This window comes from Strix aluco, chromosome 16, assembly GCF_031877795.1.
Source record: "Strix aluco isolate bStrAlu1 chromosome 16, bStrAlu1.hap1, whole genome shotgun sequence".
Classification (NCBI taxonomy): Eukaryota; Metazoa; Chordata; class Aves; order Strigiformes; family Strigidae; genus Strix; species Strix aluco.
The window spans coordinates 9,426,387-9,454,227 of NC_133946.1; the positions used below are offsets into that span (position 1 = coordinate 9,426,387).

Below are 27,841 nucleotides of genomic sequence, written 5' to 3' on the forward strand. Positions count from 1 at the left end.
CAAACATGAATCTGAAATTCAGTAAATGAACTAACATTCGGCATAAAGAATGCTTTAACCAAAAAGAAGAAATAAAAAGAAAATGGTTTTCCCAACAATAAATCAATTATTTTGCCTTAATTCTATCTACATTTTGTTAAAGCATTTTATGCACCTTCAATAACATCAGATTGCAAGTTTTTTGGCAACTTTTTTAATAAAAATTCAGACAGTGTTCTCTGTTTGCAATCAGAACCACAACCTTAGTGCAATATTATATTTATTTCTTACAGTAATTTTGGTTGCCATACAAGAGTATTAAGGATTGGGGAAAAGTGCAAGTTACAGGAGCTTGATTTTTTTAATCAGTTGAAATAAGAGGAATTAAAGCACAAAAATTACAGCAACATAGATAACGTGAACACAAGTTGTTACACAAACTATAGCGAGAAACATATTAATATCTAGAAAATAAAAGAAAAAATGTAATGGAAAAATTATCAATATTTGTGGCTCATACACATAATCATCGCCAGATCAACTGGGTAATGCTTTTTAAGAACTGAGAAAAAAAAAAATCACTATTTTTATTAACTTAAGTACCACAAATAATTAACTTTTGTGATATGTAAATTCTGTAAATCAACAGTCACATCTAGTCATTTTATAATATATGAATTAAACTTAAAATGTTCTCAGACACCTAGGGAAAGGAGTCTGTGCAGTTATACACAATTTACATCTTGTAAGATTTTGGTATTGTATACACAAATATTACAGAAACTAGGCATGTAAATGCAATTTATTTAAATTACAGTATATAAACAAAAGTTGATCCTAAAACCCAGAATATCATAACGTATTTCATAGATCTCTAACAACTCGTTTTTCACTATCATAGTAGCATGAAATAAATGGGTCTTCTCTCCTCCCCCCAACATTTCCAGATTGATGAAAATACTCGGAGGCAACGTCGTATCTGTTACTATTGCTTTCTGTAGCAAAATCATCACACAGAGCTAGAGACCAATTCATCTTGGCAGAGGTGTATTTTATTGGTGAAAGTAGGTCCTCTCAGGTCTCCTTACCTTTACTTTGTAAGACACAATGTAAAAAATAAACTATTTCATTAGCTCTTTAATGTGTTAAACCTCTTTTCTACTAATTGTATTGTACCTAGTCTTTCAGTACCTGAAAAGATGCACGAGCAAGAAACACACCTGTGTAAGAAAGGGATTACTGTCAACTGTAATTTACTGTGTATGTCAGCACTTGTTCAACGTAAATTCAACAAGAAGGTTGTGATTAAAAAGCAGCTTAAAAGTCAACTTCTACATTTTCTTTTACTACCATATTTTCTAATGTATTTTCTGGCACATGTTATAGAGGTAATATCAACTGTACCCAAAGAAACAAAAAAAAGAGCATGGCATTAGTGGTTTATTTACTGAATTCTGTCATATCACCAAATGGAAGACAATGATGGCTAAATTACCATTTTTACACTTCTTAAAGTATTTGATGGCCTCAAGTTGCCTGTATCAACTATCTGAATGAAACTGCCATTTTCTACAACACCTATGGAAAAATTCAGTACTCTTGAAAGTAAAATGCCTTAGTACTTGATTTTTATTACAAGGTTACTTGGAACTTTCAAATACAAATATAGCGTAGTAACAGATGTTAAGTCAAAAGATTTGTTGTTCCGTAAAGGGGGCAGGAGGCTAAATAAGTTGCTTTTTATGAGTATCCAATGCGTTGGTAACTATAACCACTTTTGAAGAAATATTCATCCTCCTTTGTAGAAGTTCTAGCAAAGATAGAAAATATAACACAGCTCTGCTGGTTCAGATGCATCCAAATGAGGTTGATTTTAAAAAGGTCAAGACTTTATAATTATTCCACAGAAATAGTAGTAAACCACAAAAGTTTTTTTTTTTTTTTGTTTTTAACTTTCTAGCACTGAAGTGGCACAAAGGCTGCCCAGTAGACCAGCCACTTATTTTCTTAAAATATTGTGCTTATAAACTATCTGTACAACTATTTAAACTTGCAGTAAAGAAAGATATTTAAAATGCTAAACTTTATGTACTCATACTAGGGCTGTTGCAGACCTAATTAGACACTTGTTTGTGAGCAAAAATAATCACAATAAAAAAATTAGAGATAGGCTGGACCATATCAAGGACCATATCAAGGAAAAAAGTTCAGGTACCTTGCAAAATGTAAGAGAACCTGAAAGAATGGTAGGTAGGCAGTCTAGCCATCCACACACAATTTACCCACCTTGAACATCTTGAATATTATGTTAATAAAGACCTACAAAACTCACAGATATTAAGAGGTGTTAATTACAAGGGGAGTTCAAACATGCAGAGAGAGATTTGTTAACTTTAAAAAAAAAGAAAAAAAAAAAAAGTCAGATTAAGCAAATCTGTGTGTTTCTCCCCTGCTGACTGAAGTCTCCTGGAAAGGTCTGGAGCTCTGTCACCCCCCCACCCCGGGCACAGCCGCCTGGTTTCTAGCAGGGTGCACGCACCTCTCCTGCGACCGCACTAACGGCCGCACAAAGAAATCACTGGAGGCTGGTGGGCAGCGTCCAGCTCCCCTGAAGTGCTCAGTCTGCTCTCCTTGTCAGGAAGCCAGTGCCTGTTAACGGTGATAAAAACGAGAAACTGGATACCTACCCAATTCTCCTGGCCCTTGGAACACATGCCTACTGAGACACTATATACCTCTTTCCATCTTGGCATTACCTTTTTTACCTTTTTTGATTTCTTAACAAGCTGAAACATTTCCATTTCTGCTAACAGGCTGAAATCCCTCTCTCACTTAAAATACTGGCAACCTTCCCACTGACTTCAATGGGAACATTCATCTATCTTTTTATTCTTTCTTGGCCTGATGTTCAAAATAGCTAAGCACTTACCACTCACTGAATTAAACAGCATCTCTCAGGGTTCAGCACATTTGAGTATCTGACTGTGAAGTCCAAAAGATGCGCCTGTACATAACCCCAAATTTTTACTGGCTTGTAGAGTTCATATTGCGACAGCAGTAGTTTAGCTGGTTGAAAACTGGGGGTCTCAGGTTCAAACTAGCTTCATTTTGTTGTACCTCTAAGTGTGCATTCCTCCTCAGTTTTTATGCAACGTCTGCATCGTCTTACAGGTCAAGTCAATGGAGCATGTATTGAACTTGTTCTGCCACCTTGGAAGAGTGCTAAGTATAACTGCAGAAATAAAGAAATACCAGGTAAAACAGAGCAAGGTTACCTTTGAACTAATTCCAGCAGAACAACCAGCTTCACTGCCAACAAATCAGAGCGCTAAACTAGTAAAAAACAGTAATATGAACTCCTGTACCTGTCATCTTAATATTGTGCCTCTGCTTCTAATAAAAATGGGTTTGAATGGTAATGAAGCAATCTGTCCTCTTAAAATGAACTAAGGGCTGGGGAAGGAAGCCTGCTCGGAGACTGAATGTCAAGAAGAGAATATAGTGCTTTTCAATAAAAAAATGAAATGCTTGCAATTTTAAATTGAAAGAAAAGTGGTATGTAATGGTTCCAGCAGAAGGGCATTATCAAGAGATAGTATTTTTGAAGTTAACAATTTTCTCTCTCTCTCTCTCAAATCTCCCCACAGCTTTGAAATAAAATGGCCCCACTCGTGTAACATATTTAGATTTATGTTTGGGCATGTAGCATACAGTCTGCATTACCTGAGTACCAGGAATTAAACTGTTTTCCCCCTCCCCGCCCCCCAATTTTGCTGGCACTCGCAGACAGACAAGGCATTTGGGGTATTTCAGTACCAGCCCATCTCTAGTTATCAACAGAAGTTTGTGAGGCAAAATAGCTATTCTTATCTGTCCAGCAGCTGTTTCAAAGCTCTTTCTATGTTCATTCTGTGCCCAACTCTAGTCACTCCAAGGTCTATCAGATCTTCCTTTTGTAGATTTGGTAAATGAGTGCCATCTATTTCATTGTCCATAAATGTTTCTTTATGTTCACCTAAGTTTAGACTTTCCAACCAATCTGCCACATCTGGTTTAGTCCACAGGTGGACAGGCTTAGTTGTAAAAGGCTTATTTGAGATTGGCTGTTGTAATATTGAGGGAGAAGGAGACCTGCTGCGCCCTGTGGTCAAGCCAAATAAGTCCCCAGAAGGGGGCTGGCTGGGTAGGCTAAATACATCGGACAAAGTTGGAGAAGGAGATGAAGCTGAAGCAGAAGCAGTCAGAGGAGCAGGCATGATGTCTTTATTAATCTCTGTTGGTGAAACCACAGGGCTTGGAGCATGTCTTGCTCCTGAGGTCCTACTGTCATAGTCTGGGGACCTGCTCTGCAGTGTGATCGGCTGGCTGGTTCCAGGTCGGACAGTAAAAGTGATTGTTGTACTTCGTGTACCTGAGACAGTACTCATGACTTCCGTGCTCCTGAAATTGTAAACAGACAGGGAAAGTTAGACATATCTGCCACCAGCTGAAAGGTTGGCCATATCAACAAGAGCTAAATACGGTTTTGGAATGCTTGAATATTTTCATTTTTTAATGAGCAATATCAGGTTAAAAGTACTAAGATGATATCATCAAATCTTTCCCATGAAACAATCATCAATGGTAAGCCATAGTTAAAAAGAAAACCTTTGCTTATGAGCAGTTCAGAAAAAACACCTTCCAGAGCACATTATTCCCTTTTTAAGGCTACACCAAATTAACTCATGGTTAAATGAGAAACACCAAATGGAATAAGCATGCAAGCACTTTGTGTTCCCCATGAGATGCGATCAGGAGTTGATCTTCCCTTTGTTGTACAGAGGGGTGGGATCCTTTGTTTCAGTTTTAACCTACCAGTTTTACACACTATTAGGTAACATAGCTAATAATAGTAGTTATGGAAAGTATCAGAAGCATTGGATTTTTGATCTTTGAGCATCTACTCAATGAATTTTATGGTGGGTTTGTATTTTAGGGTATGTTTGTATGCCCATTTGTTCCCAGAATGTGCTCCACAAGCTCCTCTTATTTCCCTTTCTGTTCAGCTGGCCTTTTCATGCTTTAAAAATGAAACAGTTCCTCTAAGATTCATAAAGGGACTTCTGTGTCCACTTCCTTCTACACAGAAATTATACTTTGGCAGTTTCACTACAAATAAGGAGACAAGATTCTTGTTACTGTGCATGCCCAGAGGTGATGTGGTTGCAATCAAGTCACTGGCACCTATCTCTTGCCTAAAGGAAGTTTCCGATTACAAACGAAGCAGGCATGAACCTTGCTGAGAGGCTAGCTCTGATGCTGAGGCTGACAGGGTGGGTGAAGGAGCAGGCAAGTCTGCTTTTGTCTAGTGGCTATAGAACAAATTTAGAAGCAGAAGATCCAGGTTCAGGTCTGTTCATATCGAAATGCTTAACTCCACAGCCCTGGCTTCTCATGAGAAAACTCTACCAGTCAGCATGTGCACTTCAAGATCTTCCACTGAACCCCTGGGTGCCTTAAGCTCCAGAGTTTTTCACTTTTAAAATACCCTGCCAAGTAGAAAAACCTTCAGACAAGTAATTTCAGGCACTGCCAGACCAAAGGAAGGATTTATTTATCCTTGAAGTGATGCCATGGACTCCAGAGGATGATCTGGAGGATGCCGTAGTTGGGTTTCTTGCCCAGACCCTGACTGAAGCCCTCTGTATCTGAGTGACAGGTTGCCCCCGGGCCTGACCTGTCATGCCTGGGCAGAACTGGAGATGACTTGGGTGCATGATGTCAGGTACAAATGCTTTCATTAATAGTGCAGATTCACCACTGTGCAGAAAAGATCTTACGGAGCCAAAGAAAGGACGTGGTTAAAAGATTTTATGGAGCCAAAGAAAGAGTGTGGTTCTGGAGCCCCCCATTTAAAGTGCTGTTATGGCAGAAACTGCGGTCTCTTCCTAAGTCACTGTTTAATGATTTTGTGCTAATTGCCACCAAATGAAGTACCAAAAATGATCCACACAGCAGGGGTCAAGACCCGTATCTGTTCTCTGAGGTATGTCCCTCACCACTAGATCCACTTTATATGTGGGAGGCCCTCTTGTGCTCCTCTGCCCTAGGTAATCACGATGGCTTTGCTCCTCCTGCAGAGTACCGTGATGGCTGGGTAGGAGGATGTAGTGTGCAGGGTTGTCCTGTCTCACTGGGTCTGCTCCCCAGGCAACGTAATTGTGAATACCCGTGGAAAGGGAGTGACCTGACTTTGGTCACCCACATCCTGAATAGAAGAGTGGTTAAAATTTTAAATAAAAAGTGAGTGGTACCAGCACTTCCTCATCATCTACCCTAACCCGCTCCCCCAGTGAAGTACTCATCCATTCCCCAAATGAAATGTAGGCAGCTAATGGAGGCAATGATAGCCGGCTATTAATCCCTTTCTCTCATATGCACCCTACTGCTGTCCTGGTAGGACTGAACTGGAGACCTTCTTCAGTGTTTCCGTGGCTTGCTGCTGGCTGTGGTGAGCCATGTTAGCTACACATGTCCCACCCCAAGTCTGGGGCTTTGGCACATAATTAACAAACCTAGACACCAGGTAACCTGCAGCACTGCTACACCGAGATTCAGAGCACGCTTGTATCACAGTGAGTCTCACTCAAATAAAGCTCCAATACCATGTTATTAGAAAAGCACTAAGAATAACTTTTTGGAGAATGTACATGTTATTCACATGAGCAATCCCACTGATTTCCCATAAATTGTTCCATATATTTCAATGGGAACAGGGGGATCTTTTTGAGAGTTGAAAGATTGGTACTTTGCTTAAAACACAGTAGGAACAATACTTTTAGCACTTATGTCTTTGCAATTTAACAAAGAAAGGAAACACTTGGCAAGGTTTTGAGTATTTCCTGTGATTTTTTTGAAGCTTAATGGCTCTCACTGTCTTCCAGGACTGGAGCTAAGCATTCTTACAAATAAAAAGTCTATGGCAAGAAACTTAAATTCTACTAACCAAGGGGAGCAAGTTATTTCTACCCACTTTAACTTAGCATTAGGAGTCTCACACACTTTAATAGGGCATGATATAATTTTAGATCAACAGAAATCTGGCTTTGAAAAAGGTTGGGATATTGCTGTCCTTGTGATTGCAAGAAGACTAGGATGAGTTTAGTATAAATGTGGAAATATGTCCCTATCTCTACCTGCAATCACCCTTTTGCTTAACTTTCCTGTCTTGCAAATACTAGAAATTATGGTTTTGTATTCACACCCATTGTGCCAATATCAAATGGATGATGAAAATCTATCTCCTATTATGCTAGATGCTGAAAGATCATTTCTGTTACTTGACTGACAACTCCAGGCTCAGTGTACGCCTTGTGCCCTGTAACCCACTTTTGCTGCTGCTTCTCTGTATTGTTCCTTTCATAGACTCCCTGTCCATCCTTCTTCAGGAAGTCATTGTCACTGTTCCTTTAAAGAAAGTATATTAAGCAACTAAAACAAAACCCCTAAAAGAAAACTGTGTGCTCTTATTTTAAGTATTCCTTAGACTAGTGTTACCTAACCTTCTCAGATCCACAGGCAGTAATACTGGGTGAGCAAAGCAATACAGGCAACACTCTATTGTGCTTTCTGTCAGCCTGGATCAAAGTAAGCACTTCGCATAGCTACAAGCAATATTAAAAGATCTGTGGGCATCTTGCTTTTTTCAAGCCACAAGGTTCAGGACTACTGACTATTAAAATACATCTCTGGAACAACGATAAGAAATTTTTTTGTTTTAGCTGATTAATGAGGTTTCAATACCAGCTCAGTACTCAAGCTATTATAAATATTAACCCTTTTACCAGAAAGCTCAGAGCACTTTGTTAACATTAACAGACTTAATCCTACAGCAACACACCTTCTCCAGGAAAGCTATTAGTGCTACTGCACACTTGGGAACACAGACAAGTCTGTGAGTCAGTACGTGTCCCCACTGCTGCAATGGTGTTCCTGTTTAGGACGAGTTTTAACCACAGCAACTTGAGGTCACTGCTGCCTCCAAAATTATTCGGCAACCTCCAAGACTGAGTTTGTGCTCATTTCCAGCTGCTCTGCTTCAGCCAGCTCGGCTATCAGCTCCACAGCCTTCTACAGCACAGACACAGCCCTCGTGAAGGTTGTGCAAGTCCGCTGAAGCCCAGAGTTGCATTTCCAGGCTTTCAGTTTGAAGTTTTTAATTCCAAGATTCATTTTCCCCCTCTCTTCTTCCCTTCTTTCACCTGCCATATCAACTCCAGCATGTTATAGAGACTGCTGTACTGTAATTGTAATCCAAGGAAAAAAAACACGCATGTTTTTGTAACTCCTATGCATCCTAAATTATAATTTATGACATCTCCAATACAATCTGTGATGCAGACACAGCCTTGAAACCATCAGCTGTCTTGCATTTCACGGTTGATTGGTATCTTGGTCAATAAGGAGCAAGCGCATTCCAGCTGGAGAGCAGGCATGTTTTTGTCGTGTTGTGGGTCTTCCAGATTTTTAATAAGAGCAATTTCTTATGCCTTATTTAATCATCAGTTATACTAAACATATTAAATCCATATTAAACCTGCCTAAACTCAAATTTCATTTTAAAAAGGTGAAAAGTCTGATAATTATTTTAAATAAAATTTGCTCTATTAGAATCAGCATATGGTAGTAATTTATAAACATTTGTTGCTGTAAGACTGCACTGATTGCAACACCCATTATGTTGCCTCATATTAAAATTACAATATATAATTTCTATGTCACAATGATGTGGCCTCCAACTATAAAAGCCATCAACACAGCTTGTAGGCAAGAAATTCTTTAAATTTTAAATTAGATTTGCAGGATTCAAATTTACTGTTAACTTAATATCAGAAGCAAATCAATGAAAGATGGCATGCTGCAACAGCTCCTAGGAGTCTCCCATGTAAAAAACCAAAAACAACAAACATGCTCTCACAGGGAGCTGTTTTATCCTGTAACTCACCAAAAGACTTGCTGTTTCTGACAAAGCTCTTCCATTGTAACAGAGAAAAAAATCTCGACAACCAAGAGAACCAATGAGGGAAATGAGTCCCTACACAGAGGTACTGCAAGAAATTAACTTTTTACAGATTTCTGAGAACACACAAACCCAAAACTTTGCCTTCAACTCTTATAATATTTTTACTTTATTTTTGGATTGTCAAAGGAAAATTGTATGGTAGGAAAGTAAGACAATAATTGTCTGTTTTGGGGGAAGATTAAGAACAAGGGCTGACGTGATGACTGGCAGGATACAGAGCTTCTTATAATAGCGGTATTTTAGTCAGAAGAATTGAGAAGTGGTTAGTGTCTGTTGCAAGTAACACTGTTCAGTTGGAGTGACGAATAATCATTAAGGTCTGTGGGAGTCTGTTCAAGAGCGACAGTTTCCATGCAAATGGCACAAATGTCTGGAAACTGGCGGTAAGGGAATGGTGCTGATGAGGGCCAGAGGACCAGGAGATGGCCTCAGCCCTCTCTCCCTGGAGAGCTGCAGGGAAAAAGGTCAAGGGACGCTGGAAGGAGAAAGGGGGAAATCCCACAGCTTCCAAGGACAAGAGACTCCACAGTGACCTCCGCAACAGGTCTTGATTATTTCGAGGGCTAGTTTAATTTGTCTTTACTTTTAACCTCACACCAGTATGTAAAACTGCACTAATCACCCCTCTCCACCCCTCCACCTCCAAAAATCCAGCAGAATTTGGGCCTACTTGAAAAATCATGCCCTTATTTAGGAGCTCAGACATAAGTTCAGGAATCTGGCCTTATGTGCTCATGTTATCAAAACATTTGCTGAATACTTCTCTGACAAAAGTGGCTTTTATTTCAGCTTGAGATGTCATCCTATTTCTGGTTTTAGAATGGCTACCATTTCTGGATTAGGATGATCTAATCCACATTGCACTTTGTAACAAGGTCAACACCAAAAATCACTAAAATGCAATAACAATGAGTGAGCATTAAAAAGAAGCAGAATGTACAACATAGAATACTCTATGCTTTATGGTCGTCACTTACTTCATGGCACTTCAGCATGACCCTCTTCTGACAACAGCAGTCATGACAGCAAATAAAAATGACAAAATGGAATGACTGAAACACTGCAAAAATTACTGACAAAGCAAGCAATCCTGTGAAATTGGCTGACAAACGGTTAATGAAATGAAATGAATCTAATGGGACAGCAGTAAACTGAAAAAATCAAGGCTTGAGAATACATATTACAAGATACATATTTCATCATCTACGAAATCCAGACATCCTTTACAATAAACCAAATGCAGGACTTGCTACTAAGTTCAGTTCTGCCTTACCTGTTTGTGGAAAAATAGGACTTTACTAAATAGTCATTAAAAAAAAAAAAAAAGAATCAGAGATGGACAAAAAACCTGGCCACAGGCAGTTTCACTTTTAAAACTTGTTATGCCAACACAGTACAGGTTATTCTTCCTAGATAGGACTCGATCCTGCGTGGTTAAGCATCCTCCATAACTCCCACACTTCTCATGAGCATTTCCCACTACCAGGAGTGACACCCAAGCTGCCCCAGAGGCCATGGGGACACTGTGCAAACACAGCTGGAGAAACATAAGCACCGTTTGAAGCAGAAACTGTTTCTCCCTATGGCAAAGCTATCGATCATTTTGGTATGGTGATGGTAGAGAGCAGCAGCAGTTGCTGTTCATTATTCCTTATTAGTACGCTGGAGTCGTGGTGGAAGGATGCTGTTTTCACTGGGGGCTGTGTTTTTTCTCCTTCGCAGCCACTGGGTCTATTCTGCGTTAATCACGCTGACATTATTCAGTGGATCTCGCAGGCTTGCACTTGATCATTATGTTGCTAAGCGACTGCTGGGTTCACAGACAGAGCGAGCACTCCTCCCTTAACCTGATAAAAACCCCTGCATTAGTCTTCTCTCCATTTCTTTTATCAGCTCCATAGAAAAGTCAGTAGCCTCTCAAGTGAATTTATAGCACTGCTATATTTATAGCCTCATGGTCGATACTACCGTTACACGTCCCGCCCTCCTCGCCCCGCTCGCTGACAGCAGAGCATCACCTGCCAAGCCGCGGGGCTCCCCCGGGCTGGGTTTTCCCATCTCTGTACCTGTGCATATCCAAATTCGGAAATGGGAATCGCAACCAGAGCTCATCACTGGGGCTTTAGTTCTGGGTTATCTTCGTCAAATGGAGCCCCATATCCAAACACCCTCAACCGTTTCTGTAAGGAAGGATGGGCAAAAGTGGAGGAAGTGATGGTCGGATGTTGTGGCCTGACTAAATGGATAGATCAGATACAAATCTCTATCACCAGGACTGATCTCCAAAATCTCTTAAAATAAATGATGGCCAAAACTGGGAGTGGGATCTGGAGCTCTGTTCCAGAACCTTCTCATCAAACCCTTTAATTACGCTTTTATTAATACAAAATGAGCAACCACATCCTTTCGCTTCTTCCTCTTTTTCCTTCCCCTACCAGTCTCCTTTTTCCTATCCCACGGTTGGTCACTGCCATCGAGAAGCAGATGGTTTCCAGCCAAACACTTCCATGCTCTATTTAAAAATCTTGTAGCTTGATGTCTCCATAAGAATCACGGAAAACTATAAATACACTGTGTAATATTAATATTAAACCAGTGTGCAGAGAAAAAAAGCAAGTCTGGGGTCATTTTCTAATGTAATAATTGAGAGAGAAATGCTGCTCAGTACTGTAGAACAATCTCTTCCTAATCCTCATTTATCAAAAACATATAAAGAAGATATTTTTATGGGTTTCTGTAGCAAGCCATTACCCAACTATCTACAATTTAATTCACCTCTATGCTATCCTAATGGGGCAATTGCCATGAGTGAACTACAATTGTATGTCTACTGGCTATGCAAAAGTAACTCCTAGTGATATTCAGGATTGCTATTTGGGCTATAACTTCATGTGTATCCCAATGAGCAAATACATATTTTTAATTTCATCAGGCTGCTAGTGCTGTGAGCATAACCCAAGTGAGCCTGTGAACAATGTTCCTATTTATAACACTTCCCAATACGTCTCTGTGGCTGAAGGATATGAACAGGCGTACTCCTTTTTTATCACTTTTCCTTTAGCAGAGCTAACGAGTTGTTCTTTAATGTAGCAGAATCCCTGCTTTCCATGAGCTAAGATTCCTTGCTCCCTTTCTAATGCTACCTCACAGAAAAGGACTACAAGCGCTACAGTTGGTTGTCCTAGGCTTTATAGTATCAGAAAAAAATCAAGAAAAATCAATAATTTTAGCTTTAAAATTTAAATATTAGCTTTAATACTTGGAATTTTGGCAAGATGGTACTCCTTGGTCATAATATTTGACAGCATTGTAAAAAATTGTGTCAGTTGTGCAATTGGGCTACAAAGGCTGTCATTTATTTAGCTTTTTAAAAGATCAGGCAGTAAAAGCAGTAATAAAAATGCCTTTGTCTGGGAAGCATTTACCATGCATCCATTGCTTTTATGCAGGCACCTTTGAGAACAGAACTGAAATTTAATGCAGACAGTTCAGAGTATAAACATACATAGCACAACAAAAAGAAATCGGAGCATTTTCTCCACTGTGATAAATTTTGCTATTAGCCTCTTGCTCCCTCTTTCACACTCTTTATCAAGCTCAGAAATCAATCCCCACTCATCTGCGCCTGGCACGTGGAGCTGGGTAAGCTCAGAAAGAGGAAAAGGTGTCAGCCTTGCTCCAGGGGCAGTCGGGAACTGGGCACAGGCACAGACAGACGGACACCACCCAACAAACCACTGCTGCTTTACAAGTAGCAGTTCTGAATCTACAAGTGAACTTCTCCACTTACATCTCTCTACCTCATTCTTGTTAAGAGGAAAAGGAATTGCCTGCAGCACCTTTTAAAGCATACTTTTAATATCTCTAGATGATTGGCTCTCTTCTGCTGTCACTGATTTATTACTTAGCTTAAGAAAGAAATCCTGAGTAACCTTTTCTGATCATTTTAGTGTCTTTATCTCAATTAAAAAATAATGTAATCACACCAGTTTTGAAAACAGAAGGAAACAAAATACAGCCCTCTTACCTTCCGTTCCCACCGGGAATTCTGTGGAGGTGTCATTTTCTTCCACAGTCAAACAGCAGCCAAGAGTTTTGCTGCTCTATGCCACCGTCAACTTTTCTTATTTATTACCTTGTAGGTCTTTTGGCATTGCTATATCCCAAGATCCTCTCTCTAGTTTGCAAAGACACTTGTTTGGGTTTACTTTTCAGGAAAGAAGTAGGATTTCAGCCACATTGAAATAATTCTTATTGTGGTTTTGTGTCCAAATTGAGTCTCTGTATTCCATAATGAAGACTATGTAATTTGCCAAAGCTGAGTTATAAGAATCAAAAAAATGAAGGACAGAAAAGCAACATAACTTTCTAACACTGTCCAAGTCAGATCTTTCTCTACAATGTAACATATATGGGACTACTCTTGCTTACATGATAGTTTGCTTTTCTCCAGTGAAGTGGTATAGTAGTTTTTCAATTTTCTTCCAACCTTCATACCTGTTTAAATGTCTTTTCACACAAAAAATGTATCTCTATTTGCTTCTACTTTCCATTTTCCTCTCAGCAATGATAAGACTTTGACATATTTACAGTACATTGTAGTTGCTAGCCTCAGCTACTTTCTAATAAAATAGGGATGCTAAACATATCTACTGTAACCTGGAAATAACTATCAGTTTAAATATAAAAGATGATAAATAATATTGTACATATGAAGGTAAAGGCAACATGTTCACATGGCTTAACAAGCAAGATAATCAAGGTCTAGCAAAAATAATATTCTTGAATACATAAGAAAAACAATATGAAATGAAACTGTCAGAGTCATCTGCAAGACAAGGCCTATGTAAAGTCAAGCTTAGTGCACAAGTATTGATCTTATGCTTGCCTGAGGTATTCTCAAATGTATAGTGTTCAGCTGCTGTGCTAACTTTGTTTAAAGACTATCATCAGGCAGCCAGTATATATTGTTTTTCTTGTACAGTTTTCACTGTTTCTTTTTTTAGTTTTCACTGTTTCTTTTTTTATGTATTAAGGCTTTTCCATACAGACAACTCAATTTCTACGCCATTTAGTCAAGTGCCGCTGACAGAAACTCCTGAATTTCAGTCTTTTTCTTCCATCTCTTCATTCTAAAAATTGTATAACCTCCGTACCTCCCTGTCACCAGTTTGATGACTTCCATCTTGCAGGAAATAATATAATTGCCTGATGCTGAGGCTTTTGATCACACTGTTTTCTGAATGAGCACTCATTCGCAATTAACAGGGCCACCCTTCCCCTAAAACCAAATTATCTTCATACATGCAAAGAACTTTTCAAAGAGCTTTTCAAAGGCCAAGTTATTTATTATCCAGCAGAATAATTCTAATGAAATTTACTTAGATGGTATCTTTTTTTTAAAGCAAACTCAGCACTGATTTCTGCAAACAATGCATTTCTATGGAGCAGTTGGGGCCAAACAATACGCAATACTTCAGTAAAAGGTACATTTAACTGCTGTATGTAAGACCAAACCATTCCACACCACAAAAAGAAATACCTCAGTCTCTCAATAAAACTAACAAAATTACCTTTTTTTTTTTCATAACCGTGGATTTCATGGTACTATATCCATATTCCACACAAATGTGACTACACAATTACTTACACATTTACCCAATGGTGTCTGACTACTGTAAGTTACTTATCACTAAGTACCTTTCAGAAACCACTTATGTGCAAATGTGTAACACTGCGCTACGAGGGATGCTGCTGTTGGGAGAAATAAGCCACCTCCTTGAACCTGTTAAACATCAGAGACTATTCACTAACAAGCGTGCGCAACAGAAAGAACTTAAAACCCATAATACTAAGTGGTAGGGATGCTAAATTAACTTTTTAGTAATAACATGCATAGTGCAAAGTGATTTCAATGAGTGATTTTCTAAGACAGCTTTATACTTCATGATAAAGTGAATTATGAGAGGCATCAGCATGAATCAAATGACATCACACAGTGAATGTGAAGTAAGTCTACACAAAACCACTTTTTTTACCTGTTTGAAGCCAAAATAAATTATGTGACTGTAAAATAATTAAATTATCACCCCACTTTAAAAGAAAAGTTTTTTAAAGAGAAAAGTACTACTTAAAAATAAATCTAAGTAACTCACATCAAAAGAACTGAAAGGTTTGTGGAAACTGTCTTTGAATTTGGAGAGGACTGAGAAAGCTCCTGTCCTATGGTGTAGACTACACAAATGTTGACGATGTAGGAAATTCTTCCCCTCTGTAAAACTGTTTGTCATAGGCAATGCATTCATTAAGCAAACATGTACAATAGACAGTATATTCTTCTTTAATCTATGTGATTTAGAGGGGAAGCTAGTGAAGGGATGGAAAAAATCAAGCCTTTATTAGAAAATTATTTGGTTAATTACATTTACCTTGTACTGAGACTTGCAGTTTTTGTTCCAGTAGGTGACTCCAATCCTTCCCCTGGCTTTGAGGATTTCTCTCTGTTCATTTGCTGGAGTATTGAGTTCAATTCACTAATAACATTAGCCTTTGGGCCTGAGAGAATTGGGCTTTTCACCTCCGTCACATCACCCCATAGCTTAGATGTCCTTTGGGGAACAACTTTAGCCATATTGGGCTGTGCACTGATCGGAGGTGGGGGCGGAGCGGGAGGAGGAATAACAAAGCTGTCTACAGTTTCTTCAATTAGCGCGTCCTTGTAAAGTGCATTGCTTTTGTTGATTATGGGCTTCATTTTTGGCTTAGGAGGTACTGGGGGTTTGTCCACCAGAAATGTTTGCCCATCTGCATAGACTGTACAAGTATCCACGTTCTCACCCCCTTCCGAGGATAAGGTAGAGATGCTGGACACTGTTGAGATAGTGCTGGTTGTCTCTAAGTGATGGTCACTACTACTTCGACTGTCTACCTCCTCAATCCCAGAGTCAGTGACGTTATCAAAGCTGTCAGGGGGTGGCAGAAAGGAGGCAGGCAAACAGTTTGAAAGACCCACTTGCTTTTTACTGTCTAAGGAATTTGTTGACTGGCTGGGGGCAAATGGCGCGGGTGAAGGCGTGCCATTTTTTCTTTGCTTAGCCAAGTCCGTTAGAGCCGAACCAGGAGCTGCACGGTCGTCAGGGATATCAAAGCTGTTGGCGAACTCTAAGGGGGGTGGTAGTGGCTCAGTAAAAATAAACTCTTCATCAATATCAACTGATGCTAAGGGAGGAGGAGGGATGCGGAATGGCAAGATGACAGGGTCGTCGACAGAGCTCGCTGCTACGATGGTTTTGCAGGGAGATGCCGGTGGCTCAGGTGCAGCAGGTACGTTCAGCTCACTTTCTGCTTCCTCGCTCCCCTCTGGCCTCTCTGGTGGGGAGTTTTCAGGGCTCGGTTCCATTTCAGCTATCTTTTCCTCTTCATCTTCAGGCGTATCATCTGACTTTGCTGTGTCCACGGTATGAACCATTAACAAGCCAGCTGACTTTTGCTGTGAAGTATCCACAATGTTTATCAACATGTTTTTCTTCTCCTCAGCTTTCTTTTCTTTCCCTGCATCTGTTTCATACTTGTTCTCGGTCTCCTGCCGTCTCAATGGGCCACGAGTACTTTGCCTAGTGACAGTAGCAGTAACAGGAAAAGTCGTTTCGATATTGGGTCTCAGCTTTGTATCGATGTAAAGTGGTTTATTAAGGTCAGCTTTAACAGTGTCTCCTTTGCCTGGAATCTGCTGTGTTTGTTCTTTCATGGCTCTGTCCCTGGCAGAGAGAGCGAGGGCTAGTGGTGAGTTTGGATCTAACAGCTTTCCTGTGACCGGGTGAACGTAATTATCTGAGCTGGAGGCATTCGTGGACTTAGCTGCCACTGTACTGTTTTCAGTACCTTTCGTTTTGGACGAAGCATTTAATGTCCTTGAATCACTTTGATTGCTGGGTTCACTGCTATTAAAAAGATTTTCAGGCTCTCTAGGTGCGGGAATCGGAGATGGTGACATAAGCTGTCTAAAACCATCTTCACTACTAAACATTGCTTCATCGGTGAATTTAGATTGCCTCATACGTGGTGTTGGTGGTGTTAGTCCAACATCCTCATCTCCTAGGTCTGTGGAAAGGAAGGCTGGAGAATTACGCCTTGCTTCTAGCCTCTTTTCCCTGTCCCTCACTGCTCCAGCAATGGCTGCTGCAAATGGGCTGCTGACACCTAAGCTATCGTCGGGTCGGAGTTGCCCAGGTTGCTCTGAAGACTGAGGATCGATTTCCATGCTGCTCCCTTGGCTGCTTTTCCCACTGCTGCTGGTGGATGGCTCTTTCACAATAATTGTCGGGATTGGAATAGAGCAGGTCTTTTCCGGACTGTCTTCAACATTGGATTGTTTCACTAGCATCCCCTTCCTCCTCGCTGGTTTGGCCGGCACGTAAACTGCTTTGCTTGCAATCTTCCCAACCTCAGAATATGGGTTTTCTGGCATCTGACCCCTCTTGTTCCTGAAATTTGCCTGAGATGCGGCACGACTGTACAGGTCTTCAGAGTCCAGAGAGTATCGGTCCAGTTCTCGTCTGTAATAGATCCCTTTGTCCCTTATCATTGTTCCCACATTCTCAGGCCTAACCAAAGAAATTTTTGAACCTGAATTCTGATTAAATGGAGGTTTAATAGTTCCATAGCTCCTTGATGTCGGGGATTTGGGAGAGTTGTACAGAGAGGGAGAAGGTGGTGGTGGTGAAGGAGGTAAGGACTGTGGTGGTGGTGGGATATCTTCAGAGGTGTCAGGCATTGAAAGACTTCTGGTAAACTTCAGCATAGGAGGAGCCAAAAACTGCCGTTCTTCCTCTGTTATTCCTAAAAATCAGAAAGTATATTTAAAACACTGTCTTCCACCGGGACCCCTCATACTGTATTATTTCTGTATCCGACCTAAAATGCCGGGGTGTATTTCACATGACATGAGGCATATGCAACATTATGAAAGAGATCTTTTTGTTGATTCCTACCATAAGCATTCTTTCTTGTTGAACTTCCAGGGACCCAGATGCCAGAATTAAAAAGGATGCTACGGAATTTTAATTAAACTGATCACTGATGTGTAGGCAAATGTTTTCGTTTTATGTATCATCGAGGTAGCTGTAGAGAAGCACATTTTCTTTGAAAATTATTGAACAGGGAAGACATTCTGTGCAGAAGAGTAGCTTATGCCTTGCTCTAGCACTCTATAAATGCATATAATAATGCAACTTAGAAACCTAATGAATTTTTAAGATGCATTTGAAACTTAGCAAAGGGACTGCAAAGATTCTATTGGGGAAAAAATAATAATGTTTCATTTCAAAAGATGACATTATATTATTACAAATACGGCTTTTAACATAAATAAACTGGGTGATATTTAGATGCTAATTTTACATCAGCATAATGTGTTTCTAAATTGATAAATATCACTACTAAGATTACTACCAATAACAAAGCGAGCCCAAATTTGGTCTGTTCTTTTTTTCTCTTTTGTAAAATCATCTATTGTTATCATCTGGAATGAAGAAGAGGTGAATTTTAGTCCATCTGATCAATAGGGATTCCTTTGTAAACTACACAGCATTACAATGCTTTTGCCTCAATAACAAAGACAAAAGAAATAACATTTTGCCCTAGGTAATACATTGCAAAGGGCTTGTACTGGTCTTTTTTTTTTTCCTTCTCCCTGCCTCTCCTTGTTAGAGGGAACATTCTAAAGAAAGGAATTAAATTATAATTCCATAATACTTGCCTACAGCCATCAAAGCAGAATGTGGAAATTATATCATCTTACACACAAACTTATTTTCTCATGAACTTTGTATAAAAATTAAACAGTCATTCACTGAGGTAAAGATGTTGGAGAAATACGCTTTAAGAAAGAAGCAAAGTTACTAAAAGTATGTGATTAATGCACAAGCAAACTATACATGAGAAGCATTTTACCTATAGATTTTTGTCTTCTCATTGTACCCCGAGGTATACCCAGAAAAGGACCTTGAGGACTCCCTGGTACAGTGGGCGTCATCACAGCAATACCCTGTCTCTCATACATGGACTACAAAAAAGCAAACAAAAAACCCCACAAGCATTAAAGCATGCAAGTCTTTCTCTCACATGTAAATAACTCTTCTGTCATATCTGCTAAGTCACTATCCCCTTTACTTAGAATTCTTATGGAAAATAACAAATTTGGTATTATTTTGGGGAGGAGGTGAAGAGAAAGGGAAGGCTGGGCTTTATTTACATGTTATTAAAATGACAACAGCTGTAAGTGGCATTAGTTGAAATTATCTACAAGTTTCCAGCACATTTTGTGTGCTGTAAGAAAAGCGAAGCGTGAGCAATTGCACTTTGTTTATTCACTTCCAAAAGCCTAGCCACACACCGCATAGCTATTAACATTTGCTCTGCTCCAAGCTGTAGGCCCTCCTCACTTCTGAAGAACAGACCCGCTCTTGCACAGACTCAAGGTGTCTTGTGCAAGGTTACACTGGTAGTCAGCGAGGAACTGAGGAACACCACCTGAATCCCAATGCACTCAACTGTCCCTCCTTCTTAGAGGTCATCACAAAACTAGTTGTTTTCTGCCTCTTAGAACAGCCTTAATTTCTTTCCATCCCAAGCTGATGAGAACAGCAAAGTGCTTGTTGTATCAGGACTCATGCTCTTTCGGAGGGGTCGTAATGGAAAAATACATCTAAAATGTAATAAAACCAATTATTTTTTCACATGCAAAGTTCTGTACGAGCAAATTCTGCAATTGAGTAATCCATTTTCAGAGGTCTGGAATTTAAATTTTTAATACGTGCTATAGCATTAATGTCAATTCTTCCCTTACAAATCATCATGTATTATTTAATCAAGATATTATACGTGCCATGAGGAATAATAAAAACCTGCAGTAGAGGAAACCTTCACATTAGTGGAGATTGTGTGGCTGCACAAACTCTGATGCTGGAACTGAAATAGCATACCTTGACTTTCAACAAAGTTTTTTAGCTTGGGTTTAGTGTTGTACTGACACCTTCAAGTTCAGAATTTACTGGAATCTCACCAGCTCAGATTACAGGCAGAACAAGTTCACATCTGTTTGAGTAACACTGAGGTAGCAATGTTGTTGATGTGATGGCCTCAGAATAAATATAAGGATACAATCAGAAAAGTTTTATAGGGATACGTAGACTCTTCTGTTAAAAAACTATTATTAGAAATGCAGAGTAGACCGTGCCTTAAAGTTACAAGATAATAAAAGTAAAATGAGTATATAAATCAATGTTTGTAAATTTATTTCTGTTGTATGCCTTGCACACTGCCAAAAGACCCCCTCCAATCAGTTTCCGAAATGAAAGCAGTACTTCATAGCTACCACTCACATTCATATCTGTAGCTGAGGGAAAACATCTACTAGAAGGCCGCTGTTTAATAGTTGCCACTCTGGAGTCCACAGTTGCATTGTCTGCAATTCTTGATGGCTTGGAAACTGGTACTATTTCATCCACCTTATCTGTAATATAAAAGTATTCAGTAAAATAAATATCATTTGTCCAAAAACTGAAAATGTAAGTATTGCAAGGTCAAAGGAAGAGATTTACTTTTCAAAAAAATGCAAAGAAAAAGTTTTTTTGGCATTTTAACAAGGCAACGCTTGAGCATCATAATTCGTGCAAGCCGAGCACTTTTTATTGCTGCTACATAACATGCATGCTTTAGTTTTAAGCCTGCATGCATTTAATGTTTACTTAGTGTGACTCGAAAAACAATCCTCTTCTTCAAACCTTCAAAATGTGAAGGGAGAATATCTATATAGAAATGGAAAGAAGACCTTTAGAAATAATGAATCTGTACAGCACTGTTTTAAATAGAGATAAGCAGACTGTACTTAGTCATCAGAATTTTAGTGATATTTTGGACAATAACAAGTACTCCAGAAGTGCTCTTTTATGCCTATTCTCCTTACGTAATCACATCCGAATTTATTCACACTCTTGGATTATTAGATTAGCATTAGTAACTGCATCATTTGTTTAAATGAAACTTTTATATGTGTTTTATATTTTAATAACTGGACAGTCTGGGAATGTATTTAGTTCTGGTCAGAAACGGACCAAATAGGCAACGTCCAAATCGGAATGAGAACTTCAACATTTGGATTTGGGATTCTGATCTACCATATGATGTGATAATAAAATGTAGGGAAAACTTTAATCAAGATCTTCCGAAGCTTAGTGTTAGTTTTAGCCCCGTCTCCAACTTTGCTCACAAACAAGGTTCATCAGCATTCAACACATAACGTTACTCCCTCAGACTGAAGACCTCAAAGCACCATATATTCAACTAATTATAGCCTGACAGCTCCTTTATTACCACTTCTACTACTGTGAAACTAAGGCATGGAGAAATTAAATGACTAGCCTAAGCCTGCAGAAAAGTTCGATTTTTCAATCTGTACTAGAATCCAAACTTGAATCATACCAACAGGTTTCCTTACTATGCCTTCCATTGCATTCGCTTTCCTGCATCATGTTAATTTAGTGTCTTTTCCTTTGAAGTTTCACCAAAGTAAGGACTAGTTATATAGCCTGTGGTATTTATGTGAGTGAAATACCTTAGCCTGGCTGCTAGGTTTCCACAATGCGAGTCAGAGCAGTGTTACTTTTCAAGCAGTTAGATCCATCTCCCAAATGATTGATTATTTGCTTCAGCAAACAAGGATAGCTACTTCATTAAGATAATATAGACTTGAAAAAAACAGGGTTTTGGTGGTCTAGAGATGGTGTTACTATGCCCAATATCATATTTAGGGATTTAAGTTTTACCTCTCACTGGAGAGCAGCGCACTCAGGGCCCTGGATATGGATATGGATGGGAATAAGGCAGGAGGAAAAGAACTTTTGATCCCTCTAAACAGTAGATCTGGCTGATGCAAGGATGATATTTTAAATGGGAGAAGAAGAGAGGGAAGAACTTTTAGCCTTCTGGTTAGGAAGAAGGTTGTCCTAGAAGTGGATATTTCAGTGTCACAGAGGGTCAGGGAGCAGGCAGGAAAGGAAAGGTTGAGCAGAATCAGTAAGCTGAACACTGTTGAAAACTGTCTCACAAGAGTAGTGTTGCTGTTTCTTTTCAATTGAAGTTAGCATTCAATTCTTTTCATTGGTCTGCTTTATTTTTGTGGGTTTTAAATCATCCAGTGGAAGGAGAAAAGGAAAAAAATTCTTAAAATCATCACATGTAATCAAAAATAAAACAAACTTCTAGTCACATTTCATAAGACTTTGTAATACAAACTGTGAACTTCTGAAAGAAAAATATCTGCACTTCTGCTCAGCAAAAGGCATCAGAAAGCAATGGTGTAACCATGAACATTTGACCTATACAGCAAAAATATGGCTAGACTGTAGAATTGTACTCAGGGGATCTATCACCAAGAGCTTCAACTGGGCAGAGATTTCCTGTTAAGTCTCTCCCACCCTTTTCATCATCCCAGAAGCCAAACAACTGGTCTTTGGGATACAGAAAGAAGGAAGTTTTGGAAACTGAAGCACTAGGCACTCAAAATCTGTAAATAAGAAATATAAATAAACCATGTAAGAACTGATCCCCTTTATTTTTAACAGACACATGTAACCATATACCCGTTCAGACAACAAAAAGCTACAGGGAAAGAGTGATGAGGCTATGACAGACACTTGAAAAGCATGAAAATATTTGTTTGGGGATGAAACATACATACCCTCCAACTGCACTGATTTTGCTAGACAATACTAGAATTCAGATCCTAATTTTGGATCTGACCAAAATATCAGTTGGTACCAATTCTTAATGCCATCTACTACTTCCAGGTGGAAAAAAACTTTGCTTGTGTAAGCTTATTGCAGGTTTCTTATCTGTAGACAGGTTCTCAGTCCTTCTTAGCCTATAGCTGCTCCCATTCAAGTGGTGCTTTATGCCTTGACAAGTCTAGCTAAAGCACTTAGAAATGGGAGAGGAGAGCAGGTTAAAGCTTAGCTGCTTTGCAAGGAACTCTTTAGGGGTTCCTCGTGTAGTATTTCCAATGGCAGCACTGCTACATCTGCGCAGCTTCTTCTTTTGCTCTACTGCCTTTGATCAGAAAGCAAAGGTAGAGTGGAGGTTGTCATTTTAAAACTACAACAAAAAATTTGAAGCTGCAGAAGCAGCCAGTATGTGCAACAAGATTTATTCTAAATGGCAGCAGCTACATGGCGGGTCCTGCAGAATACGTCAAAATCTTAGCATCTGGCCACAACTGCACCACGCTTTTGAAGTGAAAGCACTATGTAAAATAAAAACATTCTCACTGTATTATCAAACGTGCTAATTAGGCCAAGAAAATTAACTGGCTGAATTGCATTTAGCTTCATTCAAACTCATCCCAAAGAAATAAGACGTAAGCATATTGGGACAAACTTTCACTTGCCTTTGCCTTTAGCTAGGCTGTTCATATCCACAGTACCAGTGTGCAAACCATGTATGCACCAGAAACACATGTTCAAAAGGCCGCACATACTGGAATAATTTGTCAGGCTTACTAATCGGCTTCTCTCCCAACCTCCTTGTGATCTTAAATACTCTGCAGCAAGCATTTCTCGTACCAATGAGAGGGGAATCTTACAAGCTTGTGTTGGAAATTCTCTGAGGACACCTTTACAAACAGTTTTACCAAAAGAGATATAAAAAAGCCACAGAGTGGGTGCAAAAATTTGCACTGGTGTGAGGTGTGTCGACAGCGTGGCCAAAGAAGCACGCCTCCAATGGTATTCTTAAAAGGACCGCAGCTGGATGTAGGTGGAAGGGAAGAAATATTCTGTAGTGGAAAAAGCCTACACTGGAGGTTGGCCATGCCAGCTGCATTTCATCGTTAAACCGGTCATTTAGCAAAGTACAGCCACAAGCACGCACGCACACACACTTATAAGGGAGCAATTTGTGGCTGAGTGGTAGAATAACAAAATATTATCTGCTTTATTTTGAATAACTTCAGTCTTGCAGAAAAACAGGGAAAAAGAGTCTATGGCTCACTGGACAGAGAGCGCAGCTCAGTTGTAATCATAGAAGAGGATTTTTAGGCCTATAATTATTCTCTACTGTTTGCCAGAGGAGGAATTCATCACTGCTTTGCCATATAAACTCTTCTGAACCTTTACGAGAAGTTACAACGGCATGTTGAGGGTCAAACACAGGAGCCATGCTACACCTGTGATAATTAGTTACCACCGCTCAAGGGGCTCCTGGTAACAGCATCCTTTCAGAGAACTGTCAGGGATACCACATGTATAAGCCAGTCTGATGCCTCTGCATGCATATAGCAATTTGAGTGCCACTATATTAAATTCCCCCGAGAGAGGCAGCACCAACAGATATAAAATAATTTATTGCAAAGTGCGTTTCCATCTGCCCTGTGGGTAACCAATTGCACCCATGCTCTGCTCAGGGTGCCAGCCCTCAGGAAATTAGATGGCCTAAAGGCACAGGAAGTAGTTGCATTTTATCAACATGTAGGTGGTCTCTGATGAAAAGCTCTTAATCACAGACATAGTAGCACAGTACCCAACAGCATGTCATGACTTTTACATTCTCAAGAGGTCTGGCTGCTAGGCAAGTTGCTTTTTTTTCTTTTTCTTAAATAATTAAAATCTGTGATAATTACAGGGGACAGTCTCCTCCTAATAGATTTGTTGCAGGAGATGGCTCTTATCCCCGTAGAACACATTGCTTAGTGACTCCTGTTTCGAATCCCCAGACTCTCTCAGAGGAAAAATTATAATGCTGCCCATCAAACCACCAGATCCATCATAAAAGGAACTTTGAAAATGAGAGTCAGGTGCCTAGATAGATCTGGTGGCACATCACTATACAGGCCCCAAAAGATAAATATGAGGTATGATCCTGGCAACATTACTTATTGTACGACATAGCCAAGACATGTGGATTAGCTCCACCGAGGGTCTTAGAAAGTGAGCTTGTCAGACCCACAGAGGATAAGAATGATCATGATCCAGTACAGGCTAACCCCAACACCTCAGGCTGGCATGCCAGAAACACCAGGCAAAGACTGATCGAACACAGTTTTGGAGGCGAGTATTGCCAAGACCTGTATACTTACCACCAAGTCCAGAATGCTTGCTCAGAGGGGATGGGATAATGGAGAAAGAAAACTCAAAAAACAGCTGCCTCAAGAAATGACTTGTATTTGTAAGAAAAGCAATGAATGCCTGGCACAGAGTAAAAAAATGCTCGTATGAAGTTAAAGTGAAAGAACAGAGGCAAATGTTCTTCAAATACCAGCAGCACACATCGTTAACAGTGCAAATATAAACTACAAAATGTTAGACTAATCTAGTCAGCCAGAATACAATGTTAGCCAATGTAGGAAATGGTTGGATTCTGCCACTGATGGCCTTATGGCTAAGAATTAAAAGGACAGGCACATTAAAAAAAACCCTAAAAATCCTATGGTGTGGTTATTTTTTCTTCCCTCCCCCTTTTGCCTGGCGTGTAGGCATGGGCAACGAGGCCCTCTCGGTTATGGCTCTCTGCAGCCGGCCACTGCGACAAGGCAGTGTGGCCTGCGGTGGTTCTCGAGAGTCGCCCGTCCCTTCGGCCCCTGGTAAGCACACAGTGGAGGATGCCACTGCGTCCTCACCAGTCCATGTCGAGGCACAAGTTAACTCGACATGGGGGGTGGCTCTTTGGGAGATGCGTGTTTCAAGGACCTGCGTCCTTGGCTGCTTGAGGAAAGCTAAAATCTCTGACAGGTAGTTATGGATGGCTCTTGTGGAGGTAGCCACAATGCCCAGCTGCAGCTCCATACGGCCCATGGACTGTGACATGAGACCCATGGACTGTGCATGCTCCCTCTTGATATTTTCCAGCAGCTGCACAATCCTACTGTTGGTTTCCATCAACAGCTTCTCTCCCTCTGTTAGCTGGGGCTGCCCTCTCCAACCCCGATCCCTAGGGACAGGCTCAACACCGCAGTGCTCTTCATTCATTTCATCATTTCCCTCCTCCTCAGGAGAGTCACTTTCAAACTGAGGAGTCCTACTGAGTGACTGATCCCCAGGAGACTGTATGTCCATGGTACACTCCGGAGTCCGCGCTGGCGTTTGAAATCCCTCAAAATCCTCCCCAACGTTGCTGTGCGTTTCAGATGAGGACAACGGCCACTGCCAGCTCTCTGTGGTCCTGGCCGGCGAGTCTTCGTCAGAGGCAGGCACCGAGGATTCCTGTTCTTCGGCCGGTGTGGATGGCGAGCTCCCTCGGTGATGGCCGGCTTGCCCCGAGGATCCAGGAACCTCCCCATCTTGTTCCCCAGTGACATCTGGCAATCAAATAGAGGAGCAACAACCACTGTATCTGAGGCCAGGCAGATGGAGGTATCTACATGCATTGGACAACACATAGAAAGAAGCCAGTTGGGAAGCCAGAGTGTATGTGTTTGGGCAAACGGAAGGGCGGACTAAAGTTTAGTGACTGCATTGGGCACGCGGCAGTTGACATTATTAACCGCTTTTGGCATAAATGCACACTGTCCTGTACCCATAACACACACAGCCATGCTGCATCCCAAGGCAGGAACTACCAATTCACCTCATCGTGACTGTGACAGGAAATGTCAGTGAACCTATCAAAAAGCTCACCTATGCACTGCAGTGGTGTCAGTCAGAAATCCCTGGGACGAGCTCAGGGCCAAGTGTCCAATTGAGCTTCCTGGGGTGCCAGATGTGCTCCACCACTGGCTGAGGGCAGCCCTTTGTTGTTCGGAAGCACTGCTGGCTATCTTCGCTTTTGTCCGACGTCTCACGTCACCCCCACCCCCAGTGCGCTCTCTCCCAAATCACTGCTGCAGCGTGACGGTGGCCGTCCACAGCATTTATCCCGCGAGCAATGCCCTCCCCAACATCTGCCGGATTTTTCTTGTTCTTTTCCCCAAACAGTAGGTAACGCTATCCGAGGGCATTGCTCGCCAGGATCTCATCATCTTCTGAAAATAAACTTAGTTTTGCCCTCCCCTGGCTACCTCTTCCCTTGCCTGAGGGCACATGGTGGAAATCTGGGTACAAGTGCTTCCCTGTGGCAGCTTAGTGTGCAGAGGCATTGTTACAGATGTTAATGAGGAGGATATTATTAGGTATGTGCTTACTCTAAATCCTCCCCTACATAAAATGCACTCCCAAAGGCTAGAAATGGCTAAGCTTTTTGCACCCACAGCGATCACTGGCTCACAGTAGAGCACGATCTGCCCAGCACCATTCTTGATTACATGAGTCAGTGGCCGTAACTCTCACCCTTTCCATGTTTCAAATAAAAAAATGCATCCATTTTGGGTTTTTTGGGGGGGACAATTTGGTCATCAGAAATTAATCCGGGGCGGTCTGGCTAAAATGTTGCAGTATGGTAGCCCAAAGAGCCTGCATTCCTCACACTCAGGCAAGGGATACGTGAGAGAAGCGCTGTTGTCGGAAGACTGTGACCTGAACAGCAGTGGCTGGCTGTTGCTAGCTGGCTGGCTGTGCTGCTCACACTACAGTGATGCCAGATCAGTGTCATGCCTACTCTCTGGCATCCCAGTCTTGAAAAACGTTATTCTTTAAGGATTAATTTATGCACTTTGAAATACTTTATATGCTGCTCTTCAGGCCTCAATTTGAAGCTGTAAGCTTACATCTGGAAGGTGTTGCTGAGGTCATGTTAAATGATACTTCTGGTTTTGTTTATGAACCAGGGTTTTTTGTTTGATTTTTTATTTTTACTTTTTTATTCCATATGGTTTTA

At 40.5% G+C, this 27,841-nt stretch overlaps 1 protein-coding gene across 1 annotated transcript in view; it reads right to left on the minus strand.

Annotated features, from left to right (window-relative positions):
- Positions 1-214: 214 nt before the first annotated feature.
- SHANK2 (SH3 and multiple ankyrin repeat domains 2) overlaps positions 215-27,841 on the minus strand; it is a 338,597-nt gene continuing 310,970 nt past the window's right edge. The window contains exons 20-23 of the mRNA XM_074841993.1: positions 20,422-20,552; positions 18,992-19,103; positions 15,469-17,878; positions 215-4,419 (exon numbers count right to left, since the gene is read on the minus strand). Of these exons, the coding sequence (XP_074698094.1) occupies positions 3,846-4,419; positions 15,469-17,878; positions 18,992-19,103; positions 20,422-20,552 (3,227 nt within the window). The 3' untranslated portion in view covers positions 215-3,845. The remainder of the gene's footprint in view (positions 4,420-15,468; positions 17,879-18,991; positions 19,104-20,421; positions 20,553-27,841) is intronic.